The 24,104-nt window shown below is 43.3% G+C and overlaps 3 protein-coding genes and 1 pseudogene across 6 annotated transcripts; 1 reads left to right on the top strand and 3 right to left on the bottom strand.

The window, feature by feature from the left end:
• Positions 1-83: 83 nt before the first annotated feature.
• Positions 84-6,056, bottom strand: LOC117833305 (sialyltransferase-like protein 5). 4 transcript variants are annotated; one of them, XM_034712747.2, is made up of 13 exons: positions 5,915-6,056; positions 5,365-5,547; positions 3,753-3,933; positions 3,563-3,645; positions 2,808-2,886; positions 2,646-2,723; positions 2,470-2,561; positions 2,177-2,378; positions 1,865-1,955; positions 1,400-1,458; positions 1,153-1,301; positions 953-1,034; positions 84-878 (listed from the first exon to the last, which is right to left on the bottom strand). In XM_034712747.2, exons 2-13 carry the CDS (start codon positions 5,502-5,504, stop codon positions 492-494), a joined length of 1,623 nt encoding a protein of 540 aa, XP_034568638.1. In that variant the 5' UTR covers positions 5,505-5,547; positions 5,915-6,056; the 3' UTR covers positions 84-491. The 4 variants fall into 4 exon arrangements, with proteins under 4 accessions (XP_034568638.1, XP_034568641.1, XP_034568642.1 ...); XM_034712750.2 differs by lacking the exons at positions 3,563-3,645; positions 3,753-3,933 and having other exon boundaries at positions 2,808-2,894; XM_034712751.2 differs by lacking the exons at positions 3,563-3,645; positions 3,753-3,933.
• LOC140220131 (uncharacterized) lies at positions 5,661-8,770 on the bottom strand. The gene has a single exon (XM_072295685.1). It carries the CDS (start codon positions 8,366-8,368, stop codon positions 5,924-5,926), a length of 2,445 nt encoding a protein of 814 aa, XP_072151786.1. The 5' UTR covers positions 8,369-8,770; the 3' UTR covers positions 5,661-5,923.
• A 982-nt stretch (positions 8,771-9,752) lies between these two features.
• Positions 9,753-22,428, bottom strand: LOC117833304 (replication factor C subunit 1). Its single transcript, XM_034712745.2, has 22 exons — positions 22,069-22,428; positions 21,821-21,961; positions 20,760-21,272; positions 20,607-20,674; positions 20,380-20,455; positions 20,235-20,296; positions 19,990-20,141; positions 19,534-19,694; positions 19,269-19,457; positions 19,070-19,191; positions 18,781-18,988; positions 18,263-18,316; positions 17,893-18,062; positions 17,172-17,262; positions 16,529-16,710; positions 16,388-16,427; positions 16,181-16,305; positions 15,423-15,495; positions 14,698-14,790; positions 10,811-11,057; positions 10,321-10,380; positions 9,753-10,235 (listed from the first exon to the last, which is right to left on the bottom strand). The coding sequence occupies exons 1-22, from the start codon at positions 22,069-22,071 to the stop codon at positions 10,099-10,101; spliced, it is 2,967 nt and encodes a 988-aa protein (XP_034568636.1). The 5' UTR covers positions 22,072-22,428; the 3' UTR covers positions 9,753-10,098.
• Positions 13,579-14,404, top strand: LOC140223640 (uncharacterized; annotated as a pseudogene).
• Positions 22,429-24,104: the final 1,676 nt, after the last annotated feature.

Below are 24,104 nucleotides of genomic sequence, written 5' to 3'. Positions count from 1 at the left end.
GTTTCGAGAGTACTCATTCTGCAATTGAACTCATCTAGGAGTGTGAAATGAATAAATGTCAGTTACACTAAAAAAGGAGTCAGTTAACCAAAACCACAGATTTGGAATTGAGAGACTGCTGGATGGGCAGCAAAATAGCTCCCCCAGAATTGACAAAAAGACATCTAGGTACAGCTATGTCAAAAAGTGAAAACCATCTCCTATAGTATCAACATATCAACCCCAGCTTAAGCTGCTGTTCCTAGAAGGCTAGAACAAGCAAACCAACCAATAAAAGAATTTTCTGTTCAGGGTAAGATGACCACACTCTGAATCTGATGCCTCATCTAATTTTACAAGTGAATACAGCAACATATGCAGATTCGTCAGGCAATGCAGCTCTTGTTGTGTAGCATCCTTTCAATACCATCGTGAAACCAATCTTACAATTGTCAAAACGCTATCTTCGGTCAAGCTTAGGCGCCGCAATCTCAACTTGAGGCGCCGCAATCTCAACTTGATGAGCGCTGGTGCCTCACACAGACAAGATCGTCTAACTTGTTCCCGTCCATCTTGTACAGAGACACGCCGCCCATTTGGATATAATGTTCCTGAGCCTCCCTTCTTAGCTTCTCAAGTGGGAGCAACTCCCACTTGCTGTAGTTTGAATTCTTACGTGCCTCACTCATATCTGAAGTCCCTGATACTGGTCCGTAGTCAGGGTCAACTGTTCCCCATACCTTGCAATTGCTAAATGGCCCCAGCTCAGCTTGCTGGCCAGTTTCATGTTTTTTTAGACGGAAGGCCGCAGCATGCGCTCTTCTGATCTCTTCTTTGCTTGGTATGTCTGACCAATCTTCAACCCTTTGTGCTCTCATGGGAGAATGGATCCGAATGACCTACATAAGGTAATTATCATTTAAGTCAGAATAAATTTAAAATAGACCACAATGACAACATGGTTGAAGCTTACCCCAAGGCATTCCAGAAGTTGATAATAAGCCCGCCCTTGCAGTGGATTGTGCCCTTTCCTAGGGGCTGAGAAGTATCTTGTCCTGAAATAATAATGTAGTTGGCAGAATATATATTTATACAAAAGAACGTCCAGATAGATAATACCAAGTGTCATGTCAACCTAGAAATACTTGCTATTGTAGCCATGCTAATACTCACCATTCTGTGTAGCCAGGATCAACTGTAAAACCATACATGTCAATAATATCACACATGGAAAGGGCCAGTTCTATGGATTTCATGCCAGTTCCTTTAGCACCTCTTCGTAGGACTATACCTTGAAAAAGGTACACAGGATTTGGAAGTTCCTGCAAGTAACCCACATTCAATATAAGTGAGCATGACTTTCCATGAGTTCTTAGGTATAGTTTCATATCACAAATGAAACAGTATGCAAATCCGTTACCTTTATCACCGCATTGATTTCTTTGTGTGTCAAACTTTTAATAATAAGCGCCTCATCAGCTGCAACAGAAAGCAAGACAGTCACACACCTTGTTTTAAAAGAGCCCTCACATGCTATAGCAGAAATGTTTTTCCACCCATGTAAACTCTATTTGACAATATTAACTTCAGAACCATAAAGTGAACTTGGGGAAAAGCTATTAAGTTTGCATACATTATCACAGATGTAGTTGTATATTATATATGTCTGCAGTCAATGCTTGTTCTCAAAGCACAACAACACGACTCTACAAAATTTTAACCAGAGAGATGGGTACTGTACAGTAATCTGTCAAAGCTTCAGCGGTTAAAAAAATAATGCTATTATTTACTTTTGCTACCTATTTATTTTAATGTAGCAAACTAAAATCCTATCTGGGAAAAGGGACAAATAGTAAATTGGAAGAAATCAGGATTACAGCATTACAGGAGCCCTTTAGTATTGGTGCCATATTTCGAGCAGCACCCCTGACAACCAGTCGAAAGTCCCTTTTCAATCCAACATGTTTTGCATATTTCTGCAGATGGAAACATAAAAAAAATATAAGTATGATAGTTATGCCTCATCGATACTAAAGAAAAAAATATTTGTCAAGACAGCTCATGGAGAACACGCAGGTAGCAAGAAAGTGGTATGCTGATTGGCACAGTGTATGAATCAGGAGGCCAGCATACCTAAAACAATCTTGTCTGCATAATCTCAGTTTAGACAGATTAGAAGAATAATCCAATGCGTTACCTTATTAACAGGTGCCTCATTATCCCGAAACACAGCATCATGCGCATCAATCTCTTGCCCAAACTCTGTTTTCAAGAGATCTCCTGAGTTGCCAACAACTGCACATGTTGCAAACTGGCGTGGGTGGAAAGGAGGTTTAGCAGGCAGCAAGATACTAAGGAGTTCATCACAGAGGGTACGATTGTAGCATTTATCAGCACCACTGCACATTTTGAAAAACAAAATAACTATGACATGTGTGCAGATTGATTTCACGTTAAAAGAAAGAGACATGCAAGAAACCTGAAGCTTACAGCTGTGCAATCCTTTTAGCCGCATAATCCAACCATCCATCGGGTCTCACATCCAAGTACTCCCTTGTCAATACAGTCGTCATGTTGCGATACTGCAATCATATTTGTATTAAAGTTTTAACACAAGCATACATAGTAACGTGAGCAAATGTGTTAGTGAAGAAGAATGTCCTAACCTGTTCCCACAGTAGGATAGTTTCACAGACATCGTATTTGTATTCTAGAGGCTCAAAAATCTTGAACTGGGTATTATACTGCAAAAGTTAACAAGATATTATCACAAATGAATCTTTAACACATGATGCTGGGTGAGGAACAGCAGCCAGAGGAATACTAACCCAGGTGCTGTTGGTCCCTTTAGGAAACTTAAGGACAAGCTTGCAGTGATCAATGATATCTGCTGTGAGGCCAAGTCCCCTGCTTGCCTAAAACAAAGACAAGCCTTAAGCAAGCTAGACGATGAAATATAAGAAAACAAGGTTTGCACTGCATATAGTCGCAAGACTTTTATTTTTTGAGAAGGTTTAAAATGAGCTCAAAGTGGTTGCACAGGGTCACAATTTTGCATTTATATTCATGTGGAGACACAAACACCAACATTAACATAATAGCAAATCTCAGGGATGTTTCTAATCAAGGTAGTAATCCACTATTCATTTCTGAGACAGAGCGCAAAAGTCTACAAAAGTCTATCAGAGATACCAAAGCCAACCAGATTTATCTATATGGACTTTGCAGCAACAGTTGCAAAAAGTGAATACCAATTAGCCAAAGCCATACTCAAGGAATATGCTCTTTGCCTATCATAAGAAAACATACAATCACCATATGGCTGAGGAATCGCAGAAAATTTGCAACCAATCTTAGTATGTGTTATAGCTACAGCATCAGCGGACGACCATTGTGCCCCATCACCACGATTAGAACAGCATATCAGCTAGAGCAGCATAAATGCGAAACAAACAGGTTTCTTCGCAGACAAAATGTGCATGAAACTTGCTCAAAAAAATGTGCATGAACGGAACACACAAAAAAGGAAGAACAATTGCGGCTCCGTCTGTGCGCAACAACGAAGCGATTGCGGGAGGCGTACCACGCACTGCTGGACGCGGGACTGGAACCCCGCGAGGTCGCGCACGTCGCCGGCGTCCAGATCCAGCCTCCTGCCCGGGGCCCCTGCGGGGAGAGAGAGCGGTGCCGAACGCGTCAGCGCGAAGGGAGCTTCGCTAGGGTTTGGGGGAATGACGGAAGAGAGGGGGACGGGGAGGGAGGGAAGAGCGCACCCGGGGCGGCGAAGAAGGAGGACTGGATGGAGAGGACGGCGAGGCAGAAGGCCAGCGCCAGGCCCAGCAGCAGCGCCACCGTCGGCCGGCGCTGCGCCGCCGCCAGCGGCGCCGGCGTATGCAGGTGGGCCCTCGCCATCGTCGCGCCGCGGCGCGGGGGATCGGAGGCGGCGCGCGCTTCCTTGGATGGGCCGGAAGTGGGAAAAAAAAGGCGCGTCAGTCGGGGGGAGAGTGGGGTGTGCAGTGTTGAAGAGCTCACTTGGGTTCCTCAAACCACGCACGTGAGGGATATGGTGTTGATGGCTAGACGGCTTCGCAATTTTCAAGAGTCAGTTTAAACGATAAACATCACCATAACAAAACCTCTTCTTAGTCGGTTGTTTACATATTATAATACTTATCGTATCTCTATATACTCACTCCAAACTGTAGGTCGTATCTCTATATACTTATTAAAAACTATAACAACCTACATTTTTGAACGGAGGAAGTATATCATAACTAAGGTTAGATGCACCGTCACATGCATAGAATAAAATTTATATATTATAATCGAGGTTCAAATATCATATTATAATCGAGAACATTAAAGTAAACATAAGATGTTTGAATATTAGCAATGGGACAAAAACAAATCATACTAATTTCTAGATACAACCACTTTTGAGGTCGTAAAATACTCCATTACTTTAGTCTGCTATTTTTCATTCTGCTAAATCAATTCTAGAGCATAAGTGCTGGTGGATGAAAAATTTGTGATTTCTTACTTTTGCTGGTGGAACAAAGTTAATGATTAGTTGTCATTTCCTCATATGAACAAATCTAAACAGAGTAGCATAAAACATTTCTTTAGTAAGAAAAGCAGCATCGACACATACTTCAGATGTTGCCTTTTATATATCAGTGTTTCCCCATAAAACAGAACATGTTTGTGATGGGAGTGGTTCGACATCTGAAAGGCAACATCAAATTCCGTCTTATCTTCACAATTGTGCTTTTGATATGAAAGCAACAAGGATTGCAACAGTAGATTGATTTAGGAGAAGGAAGAGTACAGATATAAATAGGCGAGGAGATCCTAGGGAAGATTTATAGAAGCAGAACCAACCGAGGATATCCTTGCCTAACCTCCCAATCAATCAGAGATATGCACGGCTGGATGGCCGGCAATATCCCCAGGCATATACGCCTGATCCTATCAGGTACACAAGCACATATACATGCTAACATGATACCTGAAGTAAACCACAAATTCAGCCTTTTCTTCAAAATTCTGGATTCCGCCCCCATAATCAAATCACAAATATTTATTGTGTGAACATGGTACCATTTTCTAGCATATTCTGTGGGAGGAAAAAAAAACAAGCTAGCTTAGCAATTAAAGCAGCAACAGTCAAATGCTTGTATCTCAGCCAAGCATGAGCAACTTGTGGTGTAACTGAATCTAAGCTAGTTGAAATGGCCCACCTTTTATGTAGTAGAGATATGGCCAAAATCCTGTAATTTTTCAGCACGGCTGTGCTCAATGAAAAACCAGTTCCTACTTTGGGAAGCAATGTACACTATCATGGCTGTTGCCACACGAGAACAGAGACAGCGATGGTGTGTGTACCTTTGTGGGTGAGCTCGGAGAAGAGGTCGGTAGAGGTGATGAGCAGCGAGTTGAACTTGCCAAGAGCAAGCCCCACGAACTGACTGCAGCCACCTTGCCGGCACAGCACCATTGCTTCTTCCATCTTCCTTGTATAGCATTGGGGAGTCTGATCAACATTGCTGGATCTGCTGAATGAATATGCTACCAAAGACAAACCTTATGTGAGGGGCACTAAAAAGTTCATCGGCGAAAAAGTAAATGGATAATTGCATATCAAGCAGATCACTGAAATCTACAAAAAATGTATGCAGATGAAGCGAACCAACTGTTTTTAACAATAAAATATATAGCCTATCTGTGGCAAATGCTTTCTAGAACAGATTCTAAAAAATATTCATTTATGCATGTTGTGGGAAAACACTTATCTTCCCATCACAAGTCTTTATCTAATTCTCCTTAAGATGCAACCCGCGCATTACACCTCGATCATGCCAATTAAGAAAATAGCACAACTGATTGACTGTTTATTTCCTGTCTGACAAACAACAAGAGGATTTTTGGAGCTCACATTTAACAATCAACTAGAACCAGCTCCTGCAAGAAAATGATACTTTTCTGGGAGATATTTTATCTGTTCCTGACATGTCCCTCTGCTTGTGAAGAGATCGACCAACAACATTGTTGTTGAATCTTCAAGAGAGAAGTTCCTCTCATCAATTTTGGACAGGTAAGTTCCCGCCCTGACTATTTCGTGTTTCTCTAGCAACAACCTGGCCACATGATTCAGCATTCTAGAGTCCGGATCATAGCCAGCATTCTCCATGGATGAAAAGACATCATCTGCCTCTTCCAGTAACCCTTCTTTAATAAAATTCGTCATCATTAAATGGTAAGTCTTGACACAAGGCACCAGCCCACTTGCAGGGATAGAAGCAAACAGATCCTTAGCTCCTTCAGTTCTCCTAGTTTTGAACATTACAGCAATCATAATATTAATAGTTATAATATCAATCTTTACGTTCATCGCTTGTAATTTCTTGAAAAGCCCAATTGCTTCATCAAAGGAATTGTTTTTGCAAAGTCCATGAAGAACGGTGTTGTATGTGCCAGTGTCCACTGAGATCCCACTCTCGATCATTTCATGGAATCTTTCCTTTGCAGAAACTGTTCTCCCAGCCCGGAATAACCCATCCAGTACAATGTTGTACGCAATAGTTGAGGGCTTAATTCCCTTATGCACCATTTCTCTGAAAACACTCAACCCATCATCAATCCTTCCAATTTTACAATAGCCATTAACAAGTGTGCCATACACTGCAACATTAGGTTCAATGCCAGCTGACACCATAGCATCAAATACTCCCAATGCTTTCTCCATCTTGCCAACTAGGCAGTATCCATCCATCAGCGAACTATACGCAAAAACATCAGGATGCAGACCGATACTTACAAGTATGTCAAATATATCCTGTGCGTCCACTACCCTTCCCTCTTTGCAAAGGCTGTTTATTATTGAAGTTAAGAACACAATGTCAGGACGCATGCCTTTACTCATCATTTCAAAAACCAATTCCTTAGCTTTCAGCAAACCACCATGAGTACAAAAACCCTGAATCAGGCACTGGTAAGTAGCTATACTGGGTGCTACTCCTTGATCAATCATTTCATTAAATATTTCCATAGCATCGTCCATTTTAGCCATCCTGCAATGTGCAGCTATTACTGTCAAATAGGTTACCACATTAGGTTTTGCTCCTTGCTGCCTCATTTCACTGAAGATAATCATAGCCCGATCCAGCATTCCACATTTAGCATATCCCTTGATCAGTACATTGAAAATACGGACGTCAGGTGCAACACCATCTCCTAGCATCAAATTGAAGAGGTCTGTCATATCAACAAAGCAACCTTCAGTAGCGTACCCATCAAGCATAATTAGGTATGAGACAGTATTAGGCTCCTGGCCCTTTGTTGCAATCGAGTCAAAAACATCTCTAGCTTCCTTGATTTTTCCATGTTTGCAAAGGGAAGCCATTAACGAGTTCCACGTAGCAATTTCTGGTAGGAGACCCCGACTAGTCATTTCTTTGAATATCCTGACCACCTCGTTCCACTCACCACTTGCAGAATATGCAAACATCAAGTTAGTATATGACCAGTTATCTGGATGAACACCTTTACGAATCATTTGTCGGAGGACCACCTCTGCCTTGTCCATTGCCCTTGCCTTACACAGTGCATCAATACTGGAGTTATAAGTCACTAGATTAGGTGAAATCCCCTGCTGCATCATTTCATTTAATAGATCGCATCCTTTATCAACTTCACCCTCCTTAAAGAAGCCATCGATGACTGTGCTGTATGAGACCACGTTGGGTGAGCAGCCAGCTCCCTTCTCAGCCATCCTCCGGAGCAATTCAAGAGCCCTCCGACTCTCTCTGCTGTCGCAGAAGCTCTTCATAAGTATGTTGTAGGAGAAAACATTAGGCACACAGCCAAACTCGGGCATCCTGTGGAGCAGCACGTCCAAAGCGTCTTCAGTCCGCTTTGCTTCACAGAGGCTCCTGAGGAGGTTGCTGAAGGTGATGACACTGACGCCCAACCCTGTCCTGAGGAGCCGGCCGAAGAAGGCCAGCGCTAGACCCGGGTGGCACGCACGGGTGCAGCAGTCCATGAGGATGCTGTAGGTGTGGAACGAGAGCGACAGCACCTTTGGGCCGGCAGCTCGTGACATGGCGTTGAAGAAAGTGACGGCGAGCACAGGCCCGTCCCTGCAGGCGGTGGAGGGCGGCGCGCGCGCGAGCGCGGCGAGGAATCCGTTCAGCGCGCGCTCGGGAATGGGGGTGCCTCGCCGCCGCAATTCGTCGAGCAGGTGGCGTGCGTCCTCTGGGCCGAACGCCCCGGACCGCACGCGCTCCGTCGTGGCGGCCAGGGCAAGGTCGGGAGCGCGCGGTTTCGGAGCTCTGGAGGATGAGGCGGCGGCGGCGGTGACGACTGTGGAGAGCCGCGCACGGGACGACATGGCCGCGAGCGATTTCGGCCGCCCGTTAACGCCGTCTGTCCTGTCCTTCGGCGAGAGGCCGGCCTCGCTCCTGCGCTGTCTCTAGCGGAGCTCAGCGCGCGCTCGCGCCACCAGGTCGGGTGGAGCAGGCTCGCCGCCTCCGGCGGTTGCCATCACCGCGGCATGCCCCCCACAGGCACAGTGGAGGCCGTGGCGCTGGCGCGTCGGGGACGGCGCAAAATGAGTAGCCGTAGAGCGGCGGGGTCGCGGGTTGGTGAGAAGCGCTGGGCGGTGGGCACGGCGGGATCGGAGCTCCGTGGCGCGCCGCCGGTGCTGCACGGCGCGGCGGGGAAACAGAGGAGGTGGCCCTTTGACTGGGCCCTGGGCCGCAACGAGAAGTGCTTGCTGTCACCACGGGTAATTTTCCTAATTTGTTTGCCACAGTTAAGTGGTTATTTCATTGGTGAGCAAAATCATCCATAGGTGACTTCTTTTTTTTCGAAAAATAAACTGCAAAATATCAAGCGAAAGTAGCCTATGCTTTCTTGCTTCGTGCAGTGCCTATGAATGATTTTGCTCGCCAATACCCAGTAGAGAACGAGGTTCAAATATCATTTATCATAATCGAGAACATTAAAGTAAACATAAGATGTTTGAATATTAGCAATGGGACAAAAACAAATCATACTAATTTCTAGATGACGCTATACTAAAGAGGAGGAAAAAAAGAACCCACTGATATCATCATCTCATCATCACATGTCCTATTGAATTTTTTTTCATCTGTAAATTCTAACCCATCAGAAAATTTGACGTGAATATTTTTCAGAAAATTTTCACAAAGAAATTGCAAAACTTATAAGGGCACAATCATCTTTTTTTTCCACCTCTTCTCTGCTCCTGAATCCGTACAATGTACCTTAAGATGTAACTTTACCACTAGTTTTATTTGAGTACAGTCATACTATATAATAACTATATGAAATCATTACAGTACTTTTCCAGACAAATATAACATAACTTTTTAAGCTTTTAATCTAAGTATTGCAAATATTGACAGAGTTCCAAAATTTTAACCGGGCTTGACCAAAGCACTGTGATCGGCGGAAGTGACACATTTGACAGAGCAAGCATCAGCATGTAAATGTACCATCCCTTCTCTAACACAATCCTGTTTCTCTAACACAATGTTCTGCAGCCTTCTTTCTACGGATCAACATCCTCAGTACCAGCACGGTACAAAGAAGCAACAGAACAATCCTGTTTGGTGGTCAATCATTATGCTCAGAAATACAGTCCTTGCCGCCTTGCATCTCACACGTGTTTCTTCGTCTCGATCCAAATACAACTCGGCAATTACATGACAAGCTACAAAATCAAACTCAGCAAGGCGCAAAACACAAGATGAGCAATAAAAGAACGGCATTACATCAAGGGAAAGCCAATGGCTCGTAATCTTTGCAGTAAGCATTCACAAAAGAGAAACCGAACACAAACCAACACCAAATCAGGTTGTAGCTTGTCAGCGAGGAAGTAGCCTAACTGCCTAAGTGCATACAAATTTCAGAAACAAGATATGGATGGCCCTGGAGCAAACAAGGGAGCAGCGAGAAGGTACAGTTGCCTAGTGCCTACAGATGGCGTCGGATGGGAATATGTACAGTCAAAACTCTCAGCCTCGCACTGCTCCTTATTACCAGGGGATCCATCCAAACTAGTCGCCAGCTAACTGCCAGCGACGGATGTGTCAGTTACCTCTTCCTCTTCCCAGCTGAGCCTCCCGCAGACTTCCCACCGGACCCAGGAGCTGCTCTTGATCTGGAAGCAGGTGTCTTCTTCCCAATGGAGCCGTTTCCGTTGCTCTTGAGGTCAAGCTGGACTTGAATTCCTGTAGGAAGATAAGCTCACAGAAAGTTAATCACAACGAAGAGGGATGGTTAGGCTGGAAGTAAATGTACAACAAGCATGAGAACCTTTCTTCTTATCACTCTGCAAGTCCAGTTTTGGCATTGAGTCACTAGGCACAAGTTCATCTGAAAGAAGACAAAAAACAGTGGTTAAACAGCAACTCATGTGCTTCAAAGAGATTCCTTTTTGGTTGCAACATGCTACTGACTAAAGAGTAAGGGCCTGTTTGTTTGCTGCCTGCTAGGCACCTCGTCGCCCAGGCAGCAACGCCAACCGCAGGCCGACGAAATCGAACGCCTGATATTGCTGCCTGAAGCAGGCAGCTTTGCCAGGGTCGGATGCAAACAAGCCCTAAAAGCAAGCTAGTAGCACAACTGGCTATACCATATACACCTGTATGTCTTGTCTAAATGACATGAGTACATATGTATGTGAAGATGGTATGGCACCGCAAAGTTGCCTCAACAGATTCTCTAGCCAAATACCCAACACATTAGTCAAACAAACAAGCCTTTATATGATTTTTCTGCTTTATTATGGGAAAGGAACACGTACCATTATTTTCAGTATCAGAAGAATCCTCTTCATCAGCTTCAGCTGATGCTACACCATTTTCATCAGGCAGGCTCTCTTCTACTGGCTCCAAGATTGCTGCTACTCGTTTCTTTAGAGGTTTCTTCATGCCTGGAATATTTATTAGATCTGCTGCTCGAACAACACGAGAACTACTTCCTTGTTTGTATGCCTTTGTCAAGGCACTTTTAACGGCAGGTTGAATCCCATCCATAGGACTTGGATGGCCCTACATTAAAAACAATGTATTCAGAACCAACATGATGGGGGAACAAAGACAAGGGTAAACTATGAAAAACACGTTTACTCATCTAGTGACAAGCCTGCATAAATGCTTCCAACATTTAACTCCACCTATGTTGTCTCAACATAGCAGGTCCCAAACCCTAGTAAAGGAGGGTTGTGATAGGCTTGGCGAGCCAACGTTAAACCTAGCCATTCTAATGGAGATGAAACCCAAGAGAAATCTGTTGGGGCGTAACCCTCTTAGCGAAGCACCATATCGGAACCCGGATATGGTGTTAAATGAGCAAGGGCCGGGTCGTCTCCCCATTAGTGACGCGTCGTGTCGTGATCTGGGCACGGTGCCAAGTGAGCAAGGATTGGGTTGCCATTTCCTTAGTGGCGCGCTACATAGGCGCCTGGGTGTAGTGAAAAATGAGCAAGGGTCTTCACATCTCTCTCGATGGGTGCGAAGGGCAAGGAAGCTAGTCGAACCAACTAGGATTCGTGTAGGTAGTTGGAATGTAGGGTCTCTTACAGGTAAGTTAAGAGAGTTAGTTGACATAGCGACTAGGAGGCGTGTAAATATCTTATGCGTTCAAAAGACTAAATTGAAGGGCCAGAAGGCGAAGGAGGTGGACAATACCGGTTTCAAGCTTTGGTACTCAGGGACAGTTGCAAATAGAAAATGGAGTAGTAGAGTTTTGATTGACAAGAGTCTCAAGGATGGAGTGGTGGACATGAAGGCAAGGGGATAGGATTATCTTAGTTAGGCTTGTTGTTGGTGATATGGTCTTGAACGTGATTAGTGCGTATGGCCCCCAAATAGGTCACGAGGAAAGTACTAAGAGGCAATTCTAGGAAGATTTAGATAGCCTGGTTAGAATTGTACCTTCTAGCAAGAAGCTTTTCATAGGAGATCTTAATGGGCATGTAGGTACAACAAGTGCAGGTTTCGAGGCAGTTCATGGAGGTTTTGGGTATGGTAGTAGGAATCAGGATGGAAAGGAAGTCTTGGACTTTGCAGTAGCTTTTGACTTGATGATAGCGAACTCTTTCTTTAGGAAGAGATAGTCCCATTTAGTGACTTTTAGTAGTGGCCAACACTATAGCTAGATTGACTTTATTCTCACGAGAGGATAAACGGGCATGCTTGGATTGCAAGGTGATACCAGAGGGATGTGTTGTTTCTCAACATAAGCTTGTGGTGGCTAACTTTCGTTTTCAGATGCACGCACGGAGGGATAAACAAGCCAAGATTGCAAGAACAAAGTGGTGGAAAATGAAAGAGGAGACATCAAAGGTCTTCAAGGAAAGGGTAATCAAAGAGAGCCCTTGGAAGGAAGGAGAGGACGCAAACAACATGTGGGAGAATATGGCAAACTGCATTCGGAAGGTGGCCTTGGAGGTGCTTGGAGTGGCCAAAGGTAGTAAAGGCATAGATAAAGATACTTGGTGGTGGAATGAGGAAGTCCAAAAGACTATTAAGTAGAAGAAAGAATGCTATAGGCGCTTGTTCCATGACAGGAGTGTGGACAACATAGAGAAGTACAAGGAGGCAAAGAAGATCGCAAAGCGAGCTGTAAGTGTGGCAAAGGGTAGGACGTATGAGGATCTTTACCAACGATTAGGTACGAAGGAAAGAGAGAAGGACATCTATATGATGGCTAGGGTTTGTGAGAGAAAGACGAGGGACTTCAACCAAGTTAAGTGCATTAAGGATAAAATAAAGATCTTGGTAAAGGAGGATAAGATCAAACATAGATGGCAAGAGTATTTTGACAAATTGTTCAATGTTGAGAATGAGAATACAACCTTTCAGTTGGATGACTCTTTTGATGGCACCAACAGGCATTGTGCGGAAGATCCAAGAATATGAGGTCAGAGAAGCGTTGAAAAGGATGAAAAGTGGTAAGGCGATGGGCCCGGATGGTATCCCAATTAAGGTGTGGAGATGCCTCGGAGATATAGCTATAGTATGGCTAACCAAGTTGTTCGACCATATTTTTCGGTCGAACAAGATGCCGGAAGAGTGGAGAAGTATATTGGTACCAATATACAAAAATAAGAAGATATTTAAAGTTGTACTAATTACCAAGGAATTAAGTTGATGAGCCATACTATGAAGCTATGGGAGAGTTATCGAGCATCGTTTGAGAAGGATAATGCGGGTCTCTATAAACCAATTTGGTTTCATACCTGGAAGGTCAACCATGGAAGCTATTTTCTTAATAAGACAAGTTATGGAGCGGTATAGGGAGAAGAAGAAGGACCTACACATGGTTTTCTTGACTTGGAGAAAGCGTATGACAAAATACCAAGGAATGTCATGTGGTGGGTTTTGGACAAACATAAAGTCCCAACGAAGTACATTGGACTTATTAAGGACATGTACAACAATGTTGTAACTAGAGTTCGAACAAGTGATGGCGATACAGATAACTTTCCGATTAGAATAGGACTGCATCAAGTGTCAGCTTTGAGCCCTTATCTATTTGCCTTGGTGATGGATGAGGTCACAAGGGACATACAAAGGGATATCCCTTGGTGTATGCTCTTCGCGGATGATGTAGTGCTAGTTGATGAAAGTCGAGCAGGAGTAAATAGGAAACTGGAGTTGTGGCGGGAGACCCTAGAGTCAAAAGGTTTTAGACTCAGGAGAACTAAAGCTGAATATATGAGATGTGACTTTGGCACTACTACAAATGAGGAGGAAGATGTCAGTTTGGAAGGCCAAGTAGTGCTCAGGAAGGATACATTACGATATTTGGGATCAATGCTACAACGAGATAGGAATATTGATGAAGATGTCAGCCATAGAATCAAAGCGGGGTGGATGAAGTGGCGCCAAGCATCAGAAATTTTATATGACAAGATGGTACCTTTGAAGCTAAAAGGCAAGTTTTATAGGACGGCGATTAGACCTGCAATGCTGTATGGTGCAGAATGTTGGCCTCAAAAAGACGACATGTTCAACAAATAAGTTTTGCGGAAATGCGTATATTGCGTTGGATTTGTGGTCATACAAGAAGGGATCAAGTCCGGAATGAGGACATACGTGATAGGTTAGGGGTAGCAACAATTGAAGAAAAGCTTATCCAACACCGGCTGAGATGGTTTGGACATGTCCAACGGAGGCCTCCGCAGGCACCGGTGCGTAGTGGAACCCTAAGGCGTGACAGTAATGTGAAGTAATGTGAAGAGAGGCAGAGGAAGACCAAAATTGACATGGGAAGAGGCAATGAAAGGAGATTTGAAGAGATGGAATATACACAAAGATTTAACCCTAGATAGGAGTGCTTGGAAAACAGCTATTCATGTGCTTGAACCCTGATGTGGGCTCTTGTTGGGTTTCACCTCTAGCCTACCCCAACTTGCTTAGGACTGAAAGGCTATGTTGTTGTTATTGTTGTTGATTGCACTTAGCCAACAAGTAGACTGTAACGTATTTTGTTGTATTCCATACTCACTTTAGTTTTGCATCTCATTGGCAAAATGGGCAGTGCAAAATTACTAAAACCAAACACCTACTTAACAGAAAATTCTGATGCAGATGCAAAGGTAATTGTAACCATTCAAAGGGATGGTCGAGTGAACATGGCATTAAATGGAATAAACATCAAACTGCTGCTAGAATAATTGCCAACCTTAAATTTGGATATTTCCACAATCGTGTCAAAGTCTTCCTGGCTGAGAGAGTAGGTGTCCATAAACTCCACCACCTTTTGAACAGCTTCATCCTGGATGAATTGCAAATATGAATTTTCCAGCAGATTTGCGCAAATAAATAGTTCTACAAGGGAAAAGTGTTTGAGATTACTGCATTACAAAATGACCAAATGGTAGGTTAATTACAAAGGGATTCTCCAACTTCATGTTTCTACAGAGCGTGAACAACAGTTCCACAGATTTTCCAAACAAAGAAACCAAAAAAGGAAATTAGAATCTTAAATTTTAAGCTATGAAGCAGTGTTTTAAAGGCGACAAGGCGACCTAAGGCGAGCAGTGCACACCTTAACGCCTAGGCGACAAGGCGGACCTGTTCGCCAAGGCGAGCTGGGTCCACCTGGACGCCTAGGCGACACCTTTGAAACACTGCTATGGGTTAAAGAGTTCAGATGATATGTGACAGTTTGCTTGAACGAGTGCAGAAGTTGGCATATGAAAAATTTCTCGGTTAGCCTTGTATCTCTAATCTCATGACTCATCAGAGGTGTGGCATTTCAACTTTCAAGACTAGTCCTCCAGAAACAACAAAGTTTGGACCAATTACGTAACACCTAATAATGCCCTGGAGATTATCATCATGATGAAATCAATAATGACGGGAAAAAAGGAAAAGTGGAGTTCAAAGCACAAGATGAATAACAACCTTTGGCATTGTTTTCAGTGGGTCAGTCAGCTGTCTCAAGAGAAGAGTAAGATAATCCAACCTCAATGTCTCCCTGCAGTTATCAAGCAATATTAAGGCTCGCAATAAAACATTACAAATATCACTTAGGCCCCGTTTGGATCATTGGAATTGAATTCCATCCTAATAATCATAATTTAGACACAAATTAATTAAGCTAATATAATTGTATGTGGAATATAGTTGTATATTATAGTTGGTGATATGGGAGAGATACTTGTATGCTGCACTTCTACTATAGAGAAGCGAGTCTAAGAGCGTGCTATAAGAATTGAATTCCATCTAATAACCATAATCTATAGAATCAATTTCCATCTCCCACCCCATGAATTTAAGATAGGCTTATATCTAAACTTTGGAAAGTTGTGGAATGCCACATTCCAACATAAATTAGCCTACTCCATTAAATAGATTCCAATTCCTTGGACCCAAACGGGGCCTTAAAGTTTGAACATCATTCAACTATTCAAAGTTACAGCACTGATGAAAAACCATGCATGAAAAATAGCATTCAAATCCATATCCAAAACTAGGACAGATAGCTGTGGTTTGCCGTGCCCAAAAAATACATATTAGGTGCAGATTCAGGACATGGCCAGATATGAAAACAGGTAACTTCACTATCCCATACCAGCAACTTAATAAGTCAGATATGTGACAATAAAAGCACAAGCCACTGAAAAGGCATAAGATAGATCTCAATACGTAAAAGTAACTACCTGTCCAAGTTTGCCTGTTGGGACGCAAGAATATGACTGTGAGCATCTTCCAGAAGCCTTCTGTTTTTGTTAGTTGTTGAGTACTTACCCAACCACCCACCAAACCTATTAAAGTTTCGCTCACCCTGACAATTTATTTGTTACCCAATTTAATTTGGCTCAGTAAGCAAAAAATAAACTACACAACAGATAGGGTTTGAACTTTACCGCTTCAAGGATTTCCCTGTTCCCATGCATAAAAGCGGCACTGGAAAAGATGGAAGAGGTTAGAAAACTGGGTTAGCAAATTCAAAATAAATCAATACTACTGCCACCATATAATGAATGATGTACCCGATCAATACTTACGGTACTATAGATGAAGCAAAACAAGCAGCTTGCGACAACTGCCACTGTCGATATCTTCTTATTTGTACATTAACAAGATCACCATCCGCTATAGACTCAGCAGCACGGGCAAGAGCGTTCATTCTTTTAACTCCACTTTCATCCTTCCCGATGGTGTTAGGTCGATAATTGATATAATTTTCCTACAAATGGGCACATTTTTACATGTGAATTTTAGAGGCATTTTGATTTCCAAGACATATTTAAGCCAGCAGAAGCAGAAAAGAAAAGAGAATATATTGATCCATGTGCATCATGTGATTAAACTCGAACTAATGGAATTCAACAATACTCAACTAAAATCACAGCAACACAACATAGCAAAAGAAGACCTAAAGCATACGTGCCTTAAACAGTTCTGATACACACTGATTTGGAAAACATAAACATAGCAACAAAAGGCTAGAATTCTCTTCAGAATACACCATTCTTATGAATCTGAACATCCCAGCTTTCAAGCTATTACACAAGCTGCACACTACCGTTGATATAAAAAAGTATATTTGAAAGAAATTTGTGCTAGTCGCTACTCAGAATAGATATCAGGAGAGAGAATACAGTAGAATTAACATTTATACAGGGGATTTCCATCAGTAGTACAGACCTGGATAATAAGGGGAACTAAATCAGGATCACTCATGCCAAAATCAATTCTCTCATCCATCCTTAATCTCCCACCATTGAAACCAAACAATCTGAAAGTTCAAAGAATATGCATGAATAACATAAAGAGAGCAGACAGAAATGCACAAGAAAAAAAGAACCATAAACCATTCCAATGCTCGAGTAAATTTAACCCATCTGACAATAATTTAATAGCACAGAGCATACAGTATGTTCTCTGAGTCCCCAGTCAAAGATTCCAATAAAGAGCAAACTAGCAGTTCGAAGGCAGGAAAATGGTTCAAACATCAGCACCAATAAAAGTATTGTGGCTGTGGATTGTCCAATCTAGTTGTGAGGTGCTTCATGTCACCTTTAACAAAAAAAATGTACCTTAACCTAATCCTGAAGGCCAGCTAACTAGTACAGGCGAAAGTGCTTTTCTCCTTGGAAAAATATCCAGTGAGGATTCATGTGTGCCTTTCAAGTGATAATATGGAAGAGAAACAACGAAATCTTGATATTAAATCAACACATATTAATATATTGAACACGAAACTTAGCATAAACTCTCATCCTTCCAGTCTGAAATTAAATAACCGCTTGCACATTAGCCAGTAAAACATGGAGAGGTTCAAGGTAAGAATATCAAGGAAAAAATATAGAAAATTAATCAATAGAGATATTTTGATGTCGAAGAAATACTAGAGAAAGGAAAATACTTGTCAACAGCTGTGAAAGGAGAAATATCTTCATCCTTTGCACTGCTATTAAGTCGCTCTCGTATATCATCATATTTGACCACAGATTGGGAGAGGCTCATATACTGCAAATGGTTAAGTGCCATGCGAATATCCCCATGAACTCTTTCAGCAAGCTCTTCCATTGCATTCTATCATACCAGAAAACCACATATTAGTAGCAAAACCTGGAAAGTCTACACATCTGAGAACCATAAGGAGAGAAAAATGCTAGAAGATTAGAAATACAAGAGAAACTACAAGCACTAATTTTCTTCTATGTTATTGGTCTGCTTCTACTAACATCTTTAGGTTCAAAAACACTGAACTCTGGAGAATAAACAGTGGATACCTCTTGAGCTTGAATACCTTCCTTTTTGGCAATTTCCATCAATCTCTTACTCATCTGTTGAATAAAGAAGTTAGAACCAAGAAAAGGACCATTCAAGTCATAGGTAGAAAATAAACAGTTCTTCCTTTATACGATGATCATGCAACCCTATATGTAAGCAGAGAAAAATTAAAACAGAAAGAACATAGCAGTCAATATGCGACTTGAGACAGCAAATGGTCAAATTTTCTATCAAATAGGGACAATCGTGCACAAAGAGCAATGCTGGTTAGAAGCTCATAGCATCCACAGTAAGTGGCACCATCAACCTAGTGGATAACCCAGTCCATTTTAGACTCAAAGACATCACATACAGATTTGCTTCCAAATAACATGAATAGCGGCAGGACAAACTACATTGCACATGCCTAGATATAACAAGAAAAAAGGAACGGGGTGCTAGTTTTTTGTAATTCAGGGGATCATTAGTGATTCTCAAGGTCACTGCCTCACTTGAACTGAACATGGCAAGAAATAACCTGCTGTTTTGTTGGTTTTCTGAAGTTGAGCATCAGGCAGTAATTGACAAGGCTCTTCAATTTCTGGCTATAACGGTCATTACAGATGCAGATTATAGGAATCTTGGATATCTTGATGCTAGCAATAAGATCAGCAACACCACCTCTATCTCCAGCAGACATACCATCAACTTCATCCATGATTAGTACAGCTTTAGGATGCTTTAACCTGTTGAATTGTTGCACAATTTATTATAATAAACAATATACGAAGTCCAAAAAGGCTCATGATCCATGCTGTAATACTGACCGATTGTCACTATAATTCAGAGTTGCATTGCTGATAAGCTCTTTGACGGAATTTGATGTGCTCCCCCCAACACCTTTCTCAATCTTGGAGTCTGCTTTACCACGGCTATCACTTGCATTTACCTATTCACAAAAATTATTGTTTGAATTCAGGTCTGATTGGTAAGGAACAAATATAGTGCAACGACTAAAAATAGTACCTCAATGGCCTGCAATCCTAGCATCTGACTGACAACTTTTGCAGTTGTAGTCTTGCCAATACCCGGAGGTCCACTCAACAACACAGCCTTTTTGGCTCCGTTATCAGCTTGCTTCTTTCCCTTGCCCTTTTGCCCAGAATGAAGGAATTGTGTGTCCCAACTTTTCAACCAATCATGAAGTTGTTTAACCTACGTATGAAGTTCATAGTAAAACATCGATGCACAAATGAATGTAATCAACATAACCAAAAGCAGCACTACTCACCATTGATTGGTTGCCAACTATGTCATTCGGAACTTTCGGCCGATATTTTTCTGTCCATTGCATAGAACCACGGTCAATATTCTTGGCCTTTCTGTTTTCAGCAGAGGCATCTGCGACATTACTCTTTGAAGCAATACTTTTGCCCACAGGACTTGCTTCAGCTGAAAATTTCAAACCAAGCATAAATAATATATTTAAGATGAGAAAAGCTAAAATCAGGGGGGAAATAAATGATAATGAGTTGAATCACCAGAGGATCCAAACATAACAGCAGGATCAAGTTAACATCCACAATGATAAAGTTAGAAATACAATGAACATAAAAGTCATGTCAGATATTCATATTCAAGCAACTTTTCAGTCTTTGACAAAATGATGCATTAGGTTATGCTAAGCAGGATCCCACAACATGCTATCCGATTATAGAAGCATTAGAACTAGGAGGGTTCAGTCTACCTCGTTTCTCAACTTTAGCTGGAGAGCTCTTTGTCTGTAATTTCTGCAGCTTTTCAGAACCGTTGCTGCTTTGATGTCCGTCTACAGGAGCCTTTGCAGGCTTCGATTTCCGGATTAAATCAAATAAACCATCTTCGGTCAAGAATGGGACACTGCAAAAAAGTGCAAGCACATATGAAAATGGCAAACTAAAATGAATTCGCAACATTTTTTCATACAAAAATTACAAAAATAGGAAGCAATACCCCAGATCTTTTGCTTTGTTAGATTTCACTCCACCAATGTCTTCATCAGCCAATAAGTAACTCTGTCAACAAGAACTTTCACCAAAATCAATACATGAAGGGCACTGATAAAATTCAGAAAAAGGTGCCATACTGATATGCATACCGTCTTTTTACTAATAGAGCCAGTCACACGGCCTCCATAACGCTTAATTAGATCAGTCGCTTCCTCACGTTCAAGACTGCAAATACATAGGAACTTAAGATGATCTCCTGGCAGAATCATCTAAATATGGAAACTTTAAAGTTTCAAATTATAATTCATCGGCCCTTGCATTATCATTAAATATATACTGTATACTGAATATTATCAAGGAATAAAAATCAAAGCACCTGTCAAGGGTACCACTAATGACAAATGTCAGACCAGATAAACAGTCAGGGGCACCCTCTGGGACCTCCTACAAATTGCATAAGATGAAATAAACAGTTTAGGATTGAGTTTTTGAGTTTCCAGAAAACACTGATGAAAGATATCAAACTTACCTTTTCTCCTTTGTGAGGGGGATCCTTCCTCTCACCAAAATTCATGAAACCTCTCCCACCCCCTCCTCTACCTCTACCCCCAGGGGCTGCTCCTCCTCTTCCTCCCCTTCCCCTTCCTCTTCCAGCTCCTTTCGAAGGAGTCTTGGCATCTTCATCCATCTTGTCCTCCTCCTCACCATCATCAGTACCAGTAGTCCTTCCAGGGGCTTCAACATTAGATTCAACCTTAGGCTTCTTTGATGGCGGTGGCTTCACTGGAGTTTTCTTTTTTGAAGGTGACACAAAGTCGTCATTGTCGTCTTCATCATCCTTAGACATTTTCTTTGCTGGCAAAGGCTTTGTGTCATCCTTGAGTTCATTGCTACCTTTCTGAAGTTTTCTTTTAGCCGCATTCTTCTCAGTACTCTTTCCTGCAGTGGCATCTGCCATTTCAACATCCGAGTCCTTTTCAGTTTTTGACCCAAAGTACTTGCTTGTCTTCCTTCTAGCAGAAGGATCATGGTCGCAGGACGCCTGATTGATCCAGGGTGCGGCATTAACAAAGTCAGAAACTTATGCAGCGTCAAATATTGTAAGCCAATGAAAATTAGATAAGAACTGCAGTTAGCATGGCGAAACAAACCAACCGGAGTGATGACTCGACAATCAACATAAGTGGATAAATAGCCCAATTTGTTATATTATGGTGCAGGTGCTAGATGAAACGACATCGAAGGAACTCAAAGAACCTAGTCAATAATCTAGTCTAGCAGGTAACTAATAGGCTAAAACTAAATCTACAAACTTCCACAGATTGCAAATGTCCAGAACATAATCATTTTCCATTTATTTGGCAAAAAAAATAACCTTAATGAGCACAAAAATCCTAGCACCCCATTGGTTGCTGCAAGGAACACATTGACCAAAACTGAATGGCTGACCCAATCGGCCAATCCACAATATCATGCACTACAAAACAATGTCTCAATCAACCCAACCCATCTAAATCACCCATAAGCATAACAAGGCAACAATTAGGAACAGAGGGCGGAACCAATAACAACGGGGGTTCAGCAACCTACCAACGAAGGTGGTGCCTGCTTCTTCTCCGGAATGCTGAGCACCGGCTTCTTCTCCGCCGCAGCCGGCCCTGAGGGCTTCACGGCCCCGGAGGCCCCACCCTTGTCCTGCGTCCTCATGAACCATTTCCGGATGTCCGACGACTGCGACCGAGAAACCCAAGAAACAAAATGCTCAGCCGGAAACCAAGAATCAAGAACTGGCGCGTCAAATCTCCGCGGAGGAGGGTACCGGGCGCGAACGCACTCACCATCTCCGACCCAGCAGCGAAGGCCGGATCTCTCGGACTCCGGGAGACCGAAAGGCGGGAGATTTCCGGATCCCCGGCAGATTCCTGGCGCGGTTACGATGGCGAGGGGGCTAGGGTTCTAATGGGCGGGCGGTTCTTGCCTCCTCCGCCCAATCCAGCCCTGCAGCGGGCCCACCCGGCGCCACCCCTACTGGATGCGGAGAAGAGGAATGGGAGGAAGAGACGGCGGGGGGAGGGGAGGGGAGTGGAGGCCGCGGCGGTGTACGGCGGAAGACTCGTCTCGCCTCGCCTCGCGGGCGCGGAGGTTTTGGGTTGGGGAAAAGGTTGGGGAAACCCGGCGCGGCGCGCGGTTCTCTCGAGACGCTGGCGGGAGGAGGCGTGGCAACTGGCAAGGAGTTTCGATGTGTCGTGATCCTTGAGATTCGTGCGGTGGGGGCAGGTTCATTCCTACGGCTGAGATCTGACAAGAACATAAGCATCTGGTTGATGTAAAACCATCCGTCGAATGCAATGAGAAACCGCTTTGAATGATTTTGATTTATGTAGCTGGGATTTACTGAGATTATAACGTTAGTTTACATGAAAAGCAATGATCAAATCCCTGTTGCAACATTTCGTCGGAGTGTTTTTTAAGAATCCAACTATTGCTTCGGTTTGGTTTGGACCATCGAATTTGAAAACCACTGTTAAAACCGTTCTAGCCGTTTAGGTTGGTAATTTCGTTGTCATGGACGACAAGCGGCAGTGGGATCCACATGTCAGTATTATCTTCTTCCCCTTGTCCATTCTCTCTCCCTCTAGCCACTTCCGCTTCTTCGCGCCGCCGCTCTCCTAGTCCTCGCCCCTGTATCAAGCCGCCGGCCCGCAGCGGCCCATCCCCTCGACAGTGGCTAGGTTGGGAGCCCTGTCGTACATACATTTATGAGCCCACCGAAAGGTTTGGATAGTTCCAAATATGGGACTGGACATAAAGACGTATCTGACGTGGAGACCATGGCGCAGGGCGGCATAATCTACATGGAATAATAGGAACTAGTCAAGAATTAGAAAAGTACTCACTGTAATAAGAGTATGACTCCTCTAGTTGTATCCAGCTAGTAGTATTCTTGTAAACCAACCGACATGTAACCCTACCCTAGATATATAAGGCGAGCCAGGGACCCTTCAAAACAATTGAATACAACCAATGCAATACAACACATAGGATGTAGGGTATTACGCTGAATAGCGGCCCGAACTTGTCTAAATCGTGTGTCAGCGTTCATCTTCGAGTTCCTGATCTTGGCAAACCCTATCAACCAATCCACTACGTCGGGGATACCCTACCTTTGCTGGTTCTAGCCTCTCTTCTTCTTCCTCCAAGCAGGGCACAGCCGAGCCGAGCCCGACCTTCGGCCACCCGCCGACCAAATACTCTCCATCCACCCCACTAAAATCAAATCTCTCGTACCTGAAGCTCATTCACCCTCTAAGCTCCACCCCTGGCCCCTCCTAGGACAACTCCGGCCACTGGTGGGCCTGGGATTCGAATTTCTCGAGCTGCCATGGGCGCCAGGCCGCCGTGATCCGCCCGCCATCAACCACCCGCCTTCGGCCGTCCTCTACCGCTTCGAGGTACCAAAACTGAACCCCCACAACCCACTGGGGCTCCAACTCCTGTCAGCTCGTGGGTTAAGCCAATGTCCTCGCCGAAAAACTCATGAGTGCCGTCGCTGCCATGCTGTGTGCGCCGCCTTGAATGGGGTTCTCTCTATTTTTTTAGGCCATAAAAATGTTTTCAACTCCAGCAATAACCTCCTTGGATAGAGGGCTCCCTAGAGACCTCCCCACTAATGGAGGGTGGAGGGGGAATTTGGGGGCCTCCCCAAAATAGTGAGCTAAGCAGAGGGCCTGCTGGAGTGCGTTTTTTTGACTTGGCCCTCTAAACCTTGAGTAGAGGGCTGTTTAGAGGGTCTGCTGGAGTTGCTCTCCACCCGTTCCGAAAAGAATGCAATTTTAGCCAGCCATAATTGCATTCTTTTTGAGACGTAGGGAAT

The sequence above is a fragment of the Setaria viridis genome, chromosome 8 (assembly GCF_005286985.2).
Source record: "Setaria viridis chromosome 8, Setaria_viridis_v4.0, whole genome shotgun sequence".
Lineage (NCBI taxonomy): Eukaryota > Viridiplantae > Streptophyta > Magnoliopsida > Poales > Poaceae > Setaria > Setaria viridis.
Note: the sequence above shows the minus strand (reverse complement) of the source record. Positions and strands in the feature narration are given on the sequence as shown.

Excerpts from the sequence above, each read along its gene's own strand:
- LOC117833305 (XM_034712747.2), bottom strand. The coding sequence starts at position 5,504 with ATGCTATACAAGGAAGATGGAAGAAGCAATGGTGCTGTGCCGGCAAGG. Across the intron at positions 1,956-2,176 it reads ATGAGGCACCTGTTAATAAG|AAATATGCAAAACATGTTGG; the intron begins GTAACGCATTGG and ends TTCCATCTGCAG. Across the intron at positions 879-952 it reads AACTTCTGGAATGCCTTGGG|GTCATTCGGATCCATTCTCC; the intron begins GTAAGCTTCAAC and ends TACCTTATGTAG.
- LOC140220131 (XM_072295685.1), bottom strand. The coding sequence starts at position 8,368 with ATGTCGTCCCGTGCGCGGCTCTCCACAGTCGTCACCGCCGCCGCCGCC.
- LOC117833304 (XM_034712745.2), bottom strand. Across the intron at positions 16,306-16,387 it reads ACAGGGAAATCCTTGAAGCG|GGTGAGCGAAACTTTAATAG; the intron begins GTAAAGTTCAAA and ends ATAAATTGTCAG. Across the intron at positions 10,381-10,810 it reads TTCTGATACTGAAAATAATG|ATGAACTTGTGCCTAGTGAC; the intron begins GTACGTGTTCCT and ends GTCTTCTTTCAG.